The sequence below is a fragment of the Archocentrus centrarchus genome, chromosome 22 (assembly GCF_007364275.1).
Source record: "Archocentrus centrarchus isolate MPI-CPG fArcCen1 chromosome 22, fArcCen1, whole genome shotgun sequence".
Lineage (NCBI taxonomy): Eukaryota > Metazoa > Chordata > Actinopteri > Cichliformes > Cichlidae > Archocentrus > Archocentrus centrarchus.
In genome coordinates this window covers 24958915-24974665 of record NC_044367.1, presented here as the reverse complement: position 1 = coordinate 24974665, position 15751 = coordinate 24958915, and the positions used below count along the sequence as shown (strand labels likewise).

Here is a 15751-nt window from a genome sequence, read left to right as displayed (position 1 = left end):
TCAGCATTTGTCAGAAAATGGATTCAAACACAGAATTATTCTCTCTCATTTGATTGTCATCCTGATGTCTTTTTCTTTACAGATAATCAGAGGAAAATGTCTATAAAATAATCTTATTTCTTTTCATCTAGATTTATAAACATTAGAAAATGAGAGAATTTTTAAAAGTATAGTTTGAAAAACATTAAGAATTTCTGTCCTTTTCTTTAATCCTTCATTAATTTCACTCGTTTCTGTTTTATTTCCTCTTTTTAAGTCTCAGGTTCTTCCTCTTCGCTCTCTGGTTTCGACCCAGTCTCCCCCACCTCCCCGTCCACCATGTCCACCCTCTCCTCAACGCTGTCTTCCCCTTCCTCTCCTGTCTTCAGCTTCCAGCCTCCTACTCCTCTCCCTCCACTCAAAAACCCATCCTTCCGCTCTCCTCTTCCTTCCCTTCCTCCTGCCCTTCCTCTTCCACCTCCACCTCCACCCACCAAGACCAGGACTCACTCCTTTTGCAACCACGCCATAGTCCGCCAGCTGTCCTCCAACTGTAATCCGCCTCCACGTTTGCTCTGCCTGTATCATGGTGTGGAGAGTGACCACAAAGAGATTTCCACACTAATTTGCATGTTTCCATGATTTTTTTTTTTTTAGCTACATATGTTATGAAGTTAACTTGTTATACCTGATGTGGCCTGATTTATTGGTATTACACTAAATCAGAAATATAAATGCATCAGGTTTGCAGGATTTTTTTTTTTTTAGTGATTTTTTTCCCTTGAGAGGGGACTTAACAAACCAGTGGGTGACGTCCAGGTAGCTACGTCCTCCTTTGTGAAAATTCACATCCTGAAACATGAATAGATTAAAAGTCCCAAACAATTTCACAAACTGCCATTAGACTGTGTGGAGCCTCCTGAAGACCAGTTAAGTCTGTCAGGCTCATCAAGTCATTATAGCACTTCTAATGAGTGCAAAGCACGATTACATTTCCTGTACTGCAGAGTGCTGTCGGACCATATTAATATTACAGCATTACTTTAATATTGCTGAGAGACTAACTGATATTTAAACTTAGAGGACGGCGGCAGCACCGTTTTCCTGACACCTTTAAATGTTCCTGGAGGTGGTTTTCAGGTAAAAGTGAAAGCTTAAAAGCTCAAAAATGCCTCTGTACTTTTTGGAGAAGGTATTAAAATTACCTGCTTTTGAATTATTTTCTTACTTGAAGGCAACACTCGTCAGTTTCTGACTGAATATAGCATGCCGCATAAAGCACCAGCTATCTTTGAACTGTCCGACATTTCAGAAAGAGTCTGTTTGTACTTTCACCCTCACAGAGACTGGAGTGGATCTTGAATTTGAGTGATTTGTTTAAGCCTGGACAAAGAAACTAAAGTGACTAACCATTTTGGAGTCTGGCCTGACACAAACTTGTCAGAGCTGCTGTAAATCCCAGCATGTTTGCGGATACTTTTGGTGTGGATTTGAGCTGAGTCTTAATGCATTTGCTTTGCTTTTTTTGCATCTCCAACACAGACACACACACACATTCTCTCTCTCTCTCTCTCTCTCAAGTTATTCAGCTAGAATTTATTGATCAGTTGGGTTGTTTTTTGATTTTAATTTTTTTTTTTCACAGATCACAGCTGTACTTTCTATCTGCATCTGTGTGTTTTTGTCTTAATTAATTCTCATCTCTCTGTTTCCATTTCAGCCAACATTAATTTGTCGTGCTTCCCAGTTTTCATGTTGTCTGTGCTTGTTGCCATCTCTTTTACTAATGATAATAACAATGATAATGATTGTTTTTAGTTAAATGACTCCTCCAGAACAGGATTACTTTTCCAACAGACCACAGAACGGTGACAGCTAGTCGATCATCATGATTGGTTACTGAAAATATGATCGATTTATTTGGTTTAGCAGATTTCTTTGATTAGTTGATTAAAAAGCTAGTTCACCTACTAATATGTAGGTGCACCAGGCTGAAATGTAAAGTAAGTATAATGTTCCCCATCTTAAGGGAAATTTTGAACCTGAGGGGAAAGAAAACCTGTCATGACTTGTAAAGCAAATAAAGATGGGCTTTTTTTTAATGCTTTTATTGTAATAAACTTTCTGGCAATAACTACAATTTAATAGGCCATGGGGTATGCATTTATGGAGGACCGAAACTGCCAAAACTTAAAAAAAAAAAAAAGAGAGAAATGAATGACTCAGTAAATGTGCCACTAAAGCCCCCCTAAAATAATATTAATCATTATTTTATTTAAAAAAAAAAGGTTTCCATTTAATTTACTTTTAAATTTGTTTCCCCTTTATTTATTAATTTGTGTGTTTAAAAAAAAACATTTATATGTTTATGTGTAAATTTGTGTTTTATTTTGGCATTAATTTTTCGTTGCCTTTCCCCAAATGTATTTATTTCTGTATTTTCTTTTTATCATTATTTTAAGACAGAATGCCCAAACCTCCTTATTTGCATAAGGAAGCACAGACTAATAAAGAAATTTTAAAAAGACATTTTTTTGGACAAAGAAATGGTGATAAATGCAAATAAAAGAAACTACTGAAATTAATATAGAAATGAAATTATGAAATAGAGACACTGAAAATGTAAGTGAATAAATAAGAAAATGTATATAAAAATAAACAAATTACTTGTTAGGAGGACATGCAAATTGATAAAGTAAATATACTAAAATCTAATGAGAATAAATATAAAGATGGACTTTAATAAAAAATAAATGTTACTAAGTACAAATACATACAGAAACAAGTTAAAATATATATTGGGATTTATGTCACATATTAAAAATTTGCTAATACCTATAGTTTTATTTTAATAATAATTTTAGTGCATTTAATGCAACAAATAACTATATATTTTTCACACACAAACTTACCTTATGTGGGTTGCCCAAATGTATTCTCTGTATTTGGTTTTATTTTTTTCATCCATGCAATATAATATTGCTCTTATTTTAAAAGTTTTGTTGCTGCTAATTCTGTGGGAAGCAGTGTTTATTTATGTAATTATTCACAATTTGGTCATTTTCGGTTCCCCCTATAAATGTATTTAATCAAATTTCTGTGTGGAAGCGGCTCACCCGCTGTCATGTGGTCTAAAAGTGACGCAGTGAGGAGTGAAAACCTCCCCGGGTGTTGCAGTCTACCTTCTGTGGACGAGAGCTTTTTTTTTTTTTTTTTTTTTTTTTTTTTTTTTCCTCATCGTGCTTTGGATATTTCTTCTGTCTCTTCCTCTTTTTCAGTCATTAACAGTCGTCTTTCTGTTTCTTTCCATCCCTTCGTTTTTTCAAGGCGGCCCTCAGGACGCTAACACTCTTGGTTTTTCCTCCATGTTTTCTGTTTGTAAGTAGCCATCTAACCTCCATCTGACCTTTTTTTTTTTTCCATCCATTCTTCTATCATTGCTCCCTGTTGACCTTCCTTTTGCCCAAAGAGGTCCAGATATGTGCCATATTTGTACGCAGCAAGTATGTGCATATATCTCCTGCTTTAAGGTGACATCTGCAACTTTTTTTTTTTTTTTTTTAAATTAAATCACGCTGGTGGCTGATTTAAGGGCATACTTAGTGGGAGAGCTCAGGCATCCTTTGCATGTTGTCACATTAAAGCAGCATGAAGGTGTTCAGGAAACGACTTGTTTGGATTGTTTTAGAGCACAGTACATGATGAGGGTGTCATTTTTCCAGCACACAGATGTTATTTCTGACACATTTATCCTTTGCAGTAATGTGAAAGAGACCAAAAAGCAGCAGGGAAGTAGTTTCTTCATGAACCAAATCGTTTGCATCATGTGATTGTATTTGCAACAGTAACTGTACTACAAACACGAGGCAGATCGCTGACAGTCCCCCAAGTGTTGTAATCAATTTACCGTAATCTGACTGAAATCTTACAAATGGCTGTGGAAACTCTGCAAGGGGGAATAAATGAGGAAGTGGTGCACTTTCTCATGAGAGGCATTATCAGCTCTGTACAGCTGTTATCGAGGTGGTTTCCTTCAATTTTTGCTGATACTTGGATTAACACTAGACAATATTCACGCCATTTCGCATCCTTAACATTAAGAGCTGAGGCACCAATGTTTGTTTCTGTTCTGTATGTCACAGACTTCAAATTGGTGCAGTTTTGCTATTGAATTTATGATGTATCTAATGCTATTTATTCTTAAAGTTGATTTAACAAAAAAACAAGATTCTGGCTTTGGATCGTGACACTTTGAGTTGGTGTAAAATTAGTTTGGTTACAGTTATGAAACTGAAGTTTTCAGTTAGATATTCTGTGTTAAGTTATGAGGCCTCTGAAATGCTTTGAATAAATAGGATTTCAAAATCACCAGACTTTAACCAACGCTTTGTGCTTTGAAGACCTGCAGTTCAGAAAATATAGGAAATATATATATGTGATATAAAGATCAAATTTTGCACGGCTTCATTAAAAATTGAGACCCTGTGTAAAATGTAAATACAAACAGAATGGAATAATTTGCAAATAGCTCACTGTGCCATCCACAAATGCAGGTTAAAGCTCTATCACATGAACATGATCCAGAAACACCACCAAAGATCATTTCTATCATCTGTGGTCAGATGAATTTAAAAATGGATGCCATATTCTCTGATCTAAAGAGGAGAGGGACCATCCGGCGGTTATGAAAGCTCATTTTAAGAAGCCTGTGTCACTGCTGGTATTGGAGGTGCATCAGTGCCTGTGAAATTGGCAGCGTGAACATCTGGAAAGGCACCATCAGTGCTTAAAGGTATATACAGGTTTGAGAGCAACGTATGCTCCCATCCAGACGTCTTTTTCAGGGAAAGCCTTGCATATTTCAGCAAGACCATCTTAAGCCGCATACTGCATGGCTTTGTGTGCCTCATTAAACATTTGATATGTTTTCTATGTTGTATTGTGAGTAAAATATGGGTTTGAGATTTGCAAATCATTGTATTCAGTTTCTCTTTACATTTTCTAAACCTTTATTTAACCAGGCAAGTCATTAAAATTCTTATTTAAAGTGGTGGCAGCAGCACTCCTCTGGAAAACATTTAAACACACCCTAATGTCTTTGTAGAATCACAACAAGATTGACGTGCGACAACAAACACTTCATGCATGACATAGTCTAAGACAAACAAAAATACCACACACAAACAGTAAAGCATACGGGTAGAAACAAAAAAAAGAAAAAAAAAAGAAAGAAAGGGCAGCAGGAGGAGGTCAGTAGTAAGCAGCAGATTTTTAGAGAGAGGACATGACCCAGGCCCTGGTGTCTGGCACCAGGTACTCCAGGTCCTGTGGGTTACAGGTTGCAGGAGAGATCTGAATAATTCAGATACTGGGAACGCCTTGGACTTTATGGTATATTCTATCAATCTTTAATTTGCTCTGTTATTCTAGCATATTTAGTACATCCATCCATCCATCCATCCATCTTTTTGCCACTTATCCAGGTTCGGGTCACAGGTCGGCAGTCTAAGCAGAGGCGCCAAGACCTCCCTCTTCCAGGAGAGGCACTGAGGTGTTCCCAAGCCAGCTGAGAGACATAATCTCTCCTGTGTCCTGGGTCTACCCCAGGGAACCAAGGGAACCAAGCGACCCTTTGGAGGAAACCGATTTCTGCCGCTTGTGTCTGCCTGGATTAGGATATGATATTTAGTACAGATTAATGAATAGTGAAAGGGGTCTGAACATTTTGACTGTGTGTACCCTGCAAATCTGTGATCAGCTGTTGCAGTTAAAGAAGTGGGCATTTTACTCTATATCCATAGAGGGAAAAACAGCATTCTGTAAGTCAACTTAATCCTGTAATTCAGTGAGGAGTTAAATGGACACTTTAGGGAGAGGTGATGAGGAGCTGTGAAATAAAAATATTTTTGTGAATTTAAATTGTCTTTTCATAGCAGGTTTTTGATAACACGCTAGCAAAGTAGGTCACATTTAGGTAAAAAGGCACATTACCCAACTTGCAGCACATAAATACACAGACTTGCATATAAGTGATCCCCATAGAAAACTAAAACAAGTAATGTGGAATAAATCAAATAAAGCTTCAAATTACTGAGATAAAACCCACCTGCCAGCTGAAGGTGTTTAGAAATACACCATCGGCCTAATTTAGGGAGCAATACACATCATCCTGCCCATGCTGTGCTGCACTAGGCTGGGCTGCTGCATGCTGGCGTCTAATAAATTACTCCTCACCAAACAGGTTTCTCAGCTTCATGGAGAGATATCCTTTTCCCTCAGTCCACCTATCAGCAGCACAGTCTTCCCCTCTTAAGAATCTTTAATTTTCAAATCTTTTTATCTTCAGTCATCTTTTACACACGGGTGGTTTCTCTCCTTTAACGCACAAACTCGCAGTCAGTGAAGGGGACAGGAAATCTGATCAGATTAAAGCCAGCTGAGATCATTTTAAATTTAGACTGGGGTATAAAAGGCACATTTTGATCTATTTTTAATCCCTTTAGGCTGCAATTCATATGACAGTTTAATAAAAACAAAACAAACCCAAAGGCCAAATTTTGTGATGTGTAAGGCTATCTCTGAGTTATTTACTTCTTAACCTGTGGGGTTGTTATGTGTGGCGTTGTGACACGTTTGGCTTTCGTGGACCTGCTTTGTCCGTGTGCTGCCCCCCCCCCCCACCCCCCCGTCATCGTCCGTGGACACACAGAACATCACAGCGACACTTCTTTTAGTTACTAATGAGCAGAGTGATGCAGTTTTATGCATGATGGTGCAGAAACTAATTAATTTTAACTCAGGGCCCTAACACTGTGTGCCACAGAGTGCTGAATGGTGTGGACTCATTAAAGGCTTGAAAACTGTGTGCCAGTGTGGACTCAGACTATTTACTGCAACCAAACACAGCAGAATTCACTGATGGTTGTTTTTTTTATGTTTTTGTGGGAATCAGTGGCCTCTGCTATTGTTTTGTTCAGTTAAAATCACCCTGCATTGTGGCACATGGCTGCCTAACACTGCTGTTGTAGTGGTTAGTCATTGAATTTGGAAGCTGGTGTGTTTGTATGTGTGATGGTTCGATTCCCTCCCTCCAGGTTCGGTGCACGCTACCTCTATAGCAGCCAGTCGTGTGGAGCAGGCTCTCTCCGAGGTGGCCTCCTCCCTGCAGAGCAGCGCTCCCAAACATGGACCCCTGCACCCCTGGATGACCCTGGCTCAGATCTGGCTCCATGCAGGTATCCCCTTACTCATTTGCAGCACATGCATGAAAGTTTTTTTTTTGTTTGTTTGTTTGTTTTTTTAAATAATTAAACAGGTGAATGGCTTTAAATATGGGTATTACTAGTAATTAAGTGATCAGTTCCAGCCATCAAATTCAGCAGTGCACCGTCGGCTTGTGGTCGATATGTGCTTCGGCTTCATCAGACAATCAGATAGGAGGTCACAGTGAGTGCACCGGCATCAGCCTGCAGGACTGTATTGAAAAGCAGTTTGATTAGATTTGTATTAGATATATTAGATTTTCCCCTCACTCGAGCTCCAATTCTGATTTCAGCGACCAAAACAGACTGCAGCGTACACACAAACGGAGGCAGACGCGCACTCAGACTGAGGTAGTTTGTCCTCCTGTTTATCTCCCCAGCTGCTTCCTGTCAGGGTTGGCCATGTCCAGCTCGCCAATACGGCTAATGCAATCAGCCAGTTCAAGCTCATTTCCTCCGTCTCTGCTTGTATCATTCGGTTTTCATCACAGCAGCGCAATGAAAGCATCAGCTGGGCTTAAAGTTAGGAACTGTTGATGCAGTTTGAGGGGAGGAGGGGGTACTTATCCTTACTTATTTTCTGCTTTGTGTTTTAAGAATATTACCATGTCAGCTCAGGCACACAACAAAAGCAGTAGGACTGCCAAACTGTTCAAAAGGCACATTTAATTAGTAATTCAAACAAACCAGCAAACAAAACACACACACGCCCACACACATGAGGGTGCACAGGATATGAATGACATGAGTGGTGAGGTGTGAGGTAGGAGTGACAGATGGGTTTAAGGTGGGGGTGGGATTAAATCAGGGATTGGCTCTGAGCCTCTTCTTGTTTGCGATGGTGACGGACGGGCTGACAGATGAGGTCAGGCCGGAGTCTCTGTGGACTATGATGTTTGCAGATGACATTGTGATCTGTAGTGAGAATGCGGCGCATGTGGAAGAGACTGGAGAGGTGGAGGTATGCACTGGAGAGGAGAGGAAGGAAATTCAGTAGAAGCAAAACAGAATACGTGTGTGTGAATGAGATGGAGACAGGTGGAAAGGTGAACGCGCAAGGAGCAGAGGTAGTGAAGGTGGATGAGTTTAAATATCTGGGGTCAACCATCCAAAGCAATGTACAGTGCACAAGAGAGGTGATAAAGAGGGTGGAGATGAGTGTGGGATGATTTGTTACTGAAGGAGAGCAGCAAGAATGAAAGGGAAGATTTACAAAGACAGGAGCCAGAGCTGAAGATGTTCATTGGGAGTGACTAGCATGGACAGGATTAGAAATGAGGACATCAGAGGGACAGCTCAAGTTCAGCGGTTTGGAGACAGAGAAGCAAGGCTGAGATGATTTGGACATGTGTAGAGTGGCTATACTGGACAAATTATGTTGAAGATGAAACTGCCAGGCAGGAGAAAAAAAAGGAAGACCTCAGAGGAAATGCAGAGGGTTGGTGTGACAGAGGAGGATGGTAGAGATGTGGGTGAGATGGAGGCAGATGATCAGCTGTGGCGACCCCTAAAAGGAGCAGCTGACAACTGCGCGCGTTGGCAGACTTGTTTCAAAATAAACACATATCTAGCCATTACAAAATAAACAGTTAATGCATTTGTAAACTTGCACAGAATGGGTGTCTGATGCTGTGGGGAAAAACATGGAATAAAAATGGTCTTTTCCTAAACATGAAACATGAAGTTCATTCAATGTCTGTTCAGTTAATTTGTCACAGTTTTCAGGTGTCAAGTGCTTCCATTCTCAGTTTGGAGAGGAAATTGCTCTCTGCGGAGCCAAGCTGGGTTGTGAACTCTCTGCCTTCATTACTGCACCATGGTTCTCGAATTATTCCAGAACCAAACTGAGCCTCTGTCAGGCCAAAGCATTTGGGAAATGAGTATTTTTTAAGAAGGTTGTAGAAACAAGCTGCAGACAGTCCTGTGAAAAAGAGGGCAAAGAGGAGCCAGGTGCTGTTACTCAGATGCACTTGATTAATGGATCATCAGCAAGTGTGAGCACCTCTATAAAAGCTGAAGTTTTGGCAGGGAGTTTTTTGATCTGGAGCATTTGGGTGTGTGTTAAGACAATGACACAATTATCCCAAGAGTGCCACCTCAGACTCCACAGGCCTCAGTTATCGTGTTAAATGTTAAAGTCCTGAAGGAACTTCCTCAACATTTACTTTATTTATTTATTTTTAAGTTCTGGAGGTTTAGACTTGATTGTACTGACTTATTGTTTTTACATTAATTATCAGTTTGAAATTGCCTTGTGTGTGTCTCGAACAGCTGAGGTGTACATCGGCATGTCAAAACCTGCTGAGGCAACAGCGTGCACGCAGGAAGCCGCCAACCTCTTCCCTACATCCCACAACGTCCTCTACATGAGGGGACAGATAGCCGAGCTGAGGGGCAACATAGACGAAGCCAAACGCTGGTACGAGGAGGCTCTGTCCATCAACCCGACTCATGTCAAGACCATGCAGAGACTGGTAATACACTCACACAGTCTTCTCCTGCCCGCCTGCAGTGCCCTCACACCCTGAGGGGTTTTGTGTGTTTTATGTAATTAGCCAGAGTCCTCTGGGACAGTTAAACCTCATCGGAGGAGAGCGAGCAGTCTCAGTCTGCACTGTCTGCCCTTGTTTATGCATTCATGTTGGTGGGCCAGAAACGAGCAGACCTGATGATGGAGCGAGTAATGTACAAAAAACAAAACGCAGTGCGAGCGCAGGTTTCATGCACGGCAGTTCAGATCTATGAGAGGCAGCTGAAGGAGGCAGTGTGTAATTCTGACTGCTTATGTGTGCATATAAAAATGGTTTATTTGAACATATCTCCAAATTAAATTAGCCTTTTTCACTGATTCATTCGGGACATTTAATATTCAGTATTAATTTAACAACAGATGAAAGGAGTAAAAACCAAAGTCTGAGAAGTAATAGAATAAAAGTGCAATAAAAGAACTGGGAAATCATTTTTAAGTGGAGTTGACTGACCCACAGTGGAACATTAGGCTTGACTAAAAGAGAGAGGAAGTTGGTGAAACTGAAGTAAAAACAGATGAATTAAAAGGAATATTATATAAAAGCAGAGACTAAGATGAAAAGCACTTGAAGTGTAGTGAAACTGGTAAAATAAAAAAAAGGAGAAGAGATTAAAAATGCTGTAATAGAACAAAGAGAAGAAAAAAGGGTAGGTTGGAAGAAGTATATGATGCAACCCTAAGCTAAGAGCAGCTAAAAACAGGAAGTCACATTTATTTATTTATTTATTTAGCACAGTTAAGAACAACAGGAGTTTACCCAGAGTGGTTTCCAATCACGAGTAAACAGAAATACATGGGACGGGACTGAGATGGATTCAAGATGATCGCCTGTTTTCACATTCTCAGACGTGGGCCTCCATTTCTTCTCTTCTGGATTTGTTAGTGTGGTGATGTCACTATCAGTTTAAAAGGTCTCCTTCCAGGTCATCCCTCAGACAACTATATTGCCAAAAATATTCACTCACCCATCCACATCATTGAACTCAGGTGTTCCTGAATGGCCACAGGTGTAACAAACCAAGCACCTGGGCATGCAGACTGCTTCTACAAACATTAGTGAAAGAATGGGTCGCTCTCAGGAACTCAGTGAATTCCAGCGTGGTGCCGTGATCGAATGCCACCTGTGCAACAAGGCCAGTTGTGAAATTTTCTCACTACTAAATATTCCACGGTCAGCGGGATTATAACAAAGTGGAAGCGACTGGGAACGACAGCAACTCAGCCATGAAGTGGTAGGTCACGTAAAATCGCAGAGTGGGTCAGTGGATGCTGAGGCACACTGTGAGGAGATGTCACCAACTTTCTGCAGTCAGTCGCTACAGACCTCCAAACTTCATGTGGCCTTCAGTTTAGCTCGAGTACAGTGTGTAGAGAGCTTCATGGAATGGGTTTCCATGACTGAGCAGCTGCATCCAAGCCTTACATCACCAAGCTCAGTGCAAAGACTGCGAGCTGGCCCTTCTCCACCATGTCTGACCTCACAAATGCACGTCTGGAAGAATGGTCAGAAATTCCGATAAGCACTCCTAAACCTTTGGAAAGCCTTCCCAGGAGAGTTGAAGCTGTTATAGCTACAGAGGGTGGGCTGACATCATATTAAACTCTATGGATTAAGAATGGGATGGCACTCAAGTTCATAGGCAGAACCACAAGGCTGATGAAGCTTCCTCCCACAAGCTGTTAGAATGTTGAACAGCTGATCCGGACTACATGCACCATTGCATTTAGTTTAACTTTAGTTTGGATTATTTATATTCTAGTTGGAGTATTTATTTTTGTTTTTATCTATACTTCATCACTTTGTTGGCACTGTGGTCTGCTGCTCCTGGCCATTTGAACCTACTTTTGTAGTTGAGAAGGAGCTGGACTCCATGATCAAGGAGGCCAGCGGCCCCCATGGGCATCATTGCATTTTTGCTTCGATGTAAAGAAGACATAGATTATGTCTTCTCTGCTCTCAGTGAAACGCTCTCTCATTTTGCCTGCATTACTGTTGTATGCACAGCTAAATTACAGTAAAGCTTGATGATGATGATAATGATGATGATATGCGTGTGAAGGCAGACAAGCGAATACTTCGGGCAATATAGTGTATGATGCAGACTTTATAGACGGAAGCTGCAGAGGCCCTGAAGCAGTGAAGCAACTCCAAACTAGATGATTTCATCACCAGTGATGACGGCAATTTACAAAGGAAAAAAGCACTTCCCTTATGGTCAGTCAACGTTAGGATATAAATAGCACAGCATCCTCCTTACGACTAGGAAACAATTGGCAGTTGCCACTTGCAGCGACCACTTTCGAGGCAATGCAATTGCACAGGTCACCTGGTTGGAGGCAACCTGCAACACATCTATTTCCAATAGGGAACTCAACTCAGCTGGTTGTATTCTGGTTCTGTTCCTAAGGTTGCTGAGTACCAGTGTCATTTTCAGTTAAATTGCCATCCTGCAGCAACTATGTCACCATCTCTGGAGGAATTTGTGAATTTCTGTTTCAGATCGTTGAGGTTCTGGCTGGACTCTAAATGTAAGCGTGAATTTCTGTGTATGTAGAAAGCAACAGATTTGTGATTGAACCCGCTCTGTCTATAAATTATTTTCCTTCCTGAAAAATGCTTAAAAACCTTTTATTTTGGGCTGGACAATGCAGCCTCCATAGTTCTCACTGCAAGAAAAGAGGGAATAGAGAACCAAAAACCACAAAAATTCACACGTTTTACAACAGAAGTGTGTAAAATATGGCAGGTAGTTTGCAGTGGAAGATAAAGGACACGGCCGACGATGTAAATTTGAATCACTGGTATAAATCCTTCGATGAATAATAAATATTACTTAAACGTAAATTAAATTTAACTTTAGAGCTTCTTTTTAAACGCAACCACTCGCCAAATCCTTCACACACACCATAACAAAAAAATGGAAACATTTTCTTCTTTTTTTTTGTTTTGTGGTGTTACAGGGTCTGATCCTGCACCAGCTGCAGCGTTACAGTCTGTCCGAAAAGGTGCTGAGAGACGCCGTGCAGGTCAACAGGTGAGTTTTTGTGTTTAACTCTGTAATGTATTTAAGTTTTCTTCCTTAAGGCACCTATGGTACAACATTTTTCTATTTCCTCCACTCATCTTTTCTTCCTAATTCCTTCCTCTCTTTTCTTACTACCTTTTTTTCCTTCTGTTCACCTCCTCTTATCCCCTCCTCTCTCTTTTCTCCTCCCTCTTTCTATGCTCCATGTCCTCTGTTCCTTCTGTTCTCTGGACTCATCTCGATTTTCTTCTCATCTTTTTTCTACATCTCATCTTACCTCTCATCCTCGAACTTCTTGCCTTGTCATCCCTCTCTCCTCTGCCACTTCTCCTTTCTACTCCCCTCTTCTCATTATCATGTAACTCTCCTCCTGTTTTTTTCCCCTCCTTTATCCTCTTTCCTGTTCCCTGCCCCTCCTCTCTTACCTCTCATTTTGTCATCCACCTTCTCCTTTCCTCTTATCCTCTTCTCTTCACCTCTTCCTCCTCTCTCCCGTCATCTCTCATTACCTCTTTCCTCCCTTCTTCCTCTTGTTTCCTTCACCTCTTTACTCATCCTTCTCTCCTCCTCAGCACGGCTCACGACGTGTGGAACAGTCTTGGTGAGGTGTTGCAGGCTCAGGGAAATGCTGCCGCTGCCACTGAGTGTTTCCTCACTGCCTTGGAGCTGGAGGCCAGCAGCCCCATCCTGCCCTTCACCATCATTCCCAGAGCGCTATGAGACAGACACACACACACACACACACACACACACACACACACAGCATTCCTTGCATGCCACATCACACACCTGTAAAAAGGTGTACTGCCAAACTCTGGCACACACAGAACTCAGAGTGTATATAAATGCAAACAAACAGGCTTCCCTCTGTCTACCCACTCATCCCACAATGCCTTTCTGTGACTGTGTCCCACGTCTGTGTGAGTGTCGTCTCGTTCATCAGATTCAGTTTGACTCACTATTCTCAGAAGCCTGAAGGTTGTGTTTACATGTTGTTTAGTCCAAAAATTCACACACGCATTGAGCAAATTTAACACAAATGGATTATATTTCCTTTAAAAGCCAAATATGCATACTTGTTGCTGTTCACATCAGTGCAGCAGAGAACAGTCTTTCAAATGTGGATGCAAGCACCACAATTTCTGTCTGTCTCGTGCCCTTTGTTTTATTTATTCTTTTTTTTTTAACAGTTTATTGAGTTCAGTGGGGTGAGAGACAGGGTTGACTCCATACAGGCAGATAACCACTCACTCCTACAGTTTAAAGCCACCAGTTAACCTGATGGATCACTGTTTTGAACCAGTTCGTACTTTCAAATCAGGTTTACTCGCTCACCAAAAGCCAAAATCTTGTTTTTCTACAGCTGCTTTCTGATAATTCACTCATAAACTACATCCAGTCTCTTTTTGTTCTGCCCAGTGGTAATATTGCTGTGTATATATTTTTTTTTTTTACACTACAAAAACACTTTCCCACTTTGTATGCACACACACAGACACTATAGATCAGGGGCAGATTGAGCTGGGATTCGAACCACAAATGTCCTGATCTGGCTTCTTGGAGCCAGAGGTGAGAGTCAGGAGTCCATCCAGGAACTGTGGCTGAACCAAAAGTATTACCTCTTCTCTATCACAGCCCTACACCAATATCAGCAGTTTAGTGATTTCAGACTTCTCTGTGGCCAATGTGTGGTTAATTTGACACCAGGATCATTTGAAAAAGGTGAGCCTTAAAAGCTTTCTGGCCAGCCACCATTAATTTGCCAAAAGTGTACGTGCCACTTTTGGTGCTTTTATCCACTCTGGAAAGGCGCTTGTGTAATGTTATCTGCTGCACTGCATGGAGGGGATCACTGTTACTGTATACCTGGCTCAGGATCAGCCGGGTCTTTAAAGTATCCACCGGAACATCGACGGACTGTCACTGAGAAATAAATCTGTCTAAATGCCAAACCCTGGGCTGCATTCACGCTCACAGAAAATCTGATTTCTTGCAGTTTTGCTTCACTTTTTAACTTTGTATAAAGTAATAGTTGCGCACATCAAAGCGCCACCTGCGACAACTCAGACTGCAACAACATACAATTTGTGGAAAATCGTCAGAATCTGTTACAAGTTTTCCCCCAAAAATCAGATTTCCTGTCGAGCGTAAATGCACCCGCAGTGATTGTGTTGTCTTTGTGTCCCGTCACCAGATAAATTTTTATTTTTCATTTGGGTTTTGATTACAAATACAAAGAATTATTGCTGTATATTTGATTGTTCTACAATTGTATTAATATTATTTTAGAGAATTGCAGAAGCATAAGAGGATGGATGGATGGATGGATGGATGGAAATTATAACTATTTTCTGGAGAGTGATGTTACTGAGATGCTGAGGGAGGGGGACTGAAAGGACATGAGCTCACTCCGTGAGTCCTTTGTGTTGTAAATGATTGATTATAAAGACCAAGATAATAAAAGTGGATTAAAAAGAAGTTTGATGCTCTCTGGGTCAGTTTTTTTGTTTGTGGTTTTTTTTTGGGGGGGGGGGGGGGGGGGGTAAACCTGTGTGTGGTATTCTTCCTGGCAGCGACCTCAGGGTAGGCGGTGTGTGTTACTTTCTCAGGTGTGTGTGTCTGTCAGTGGATCACTGCGTCCTCCTTTGTGTGCTTTTTATCAGAGGATTACAGCACTGACAGCTTTTGTCCTGGAGTGTCAGGAAGCCACAGCTCAGTCTCTCCCGCCGCCCAGTTCTGAGGTCTCTGCTGGACTCTCAGGTGTCACTAACGGTTAATCTCTCATAAAGGTCATCGCTGGGGCCCAGAGGTATACAGTTACAGGATTTCTGCACAGTTGTCACACTTTCAGTTAAAAACAATGCAAAACACTTGGTTGCATTGTGCTTGCTCACTGGGGGTTCTTATCTATGGGCTAATGCACAATATGAAGCTCCTTGTAATTTGGTGCTATT

General features: G+C 41.0%; 1 protein-coding gene across 2 annotated transcripts in view; it reads left to right on the top strand.

The window, feature by feature from the left end:
• ttc7b (tetratricopeptide repeat domain 7B) overlaps nucleotides 1–15275 on the top strand; it is a 32450-nt gene extending 17175 nt beyond the window's left edge. The window contains exons 18-23 of one of the 2 annotated variants that reach the window (XM_030718562.1): nucleotides 257–532; nucleotides 3307–3357; nucleotides 7074–7214; nucleotides 9513–9715; nucleotides 12733–12806; nucleotides 13370–15275. In XM_030718562.1, the coding sequence (XP_030574422.1) occupies nucleotides 257–532; nucleotides 3307–3357; nucleotides 7074–7214; nucleotides 9513–9715; nucleotides 12733–12806; nucleotides 13370–13517 (893 nt within the window). In that variant the 3' untranslated portion in view covers nucleotides 13518–15275. The remainder of the gene's footprint in view (nucleotides 1–256; nucleotides 533–3306; nucleotides 3358–7073; nucleotides 7215–9512; nucleotides 9716–12732; nucleotides 12807–13369) is intronic. The other variant, XM_030718561.1, reaches the window with a different exon arrangement.
• Nucleotides 15276–15751: the final 476 nt, after the last annotated feature.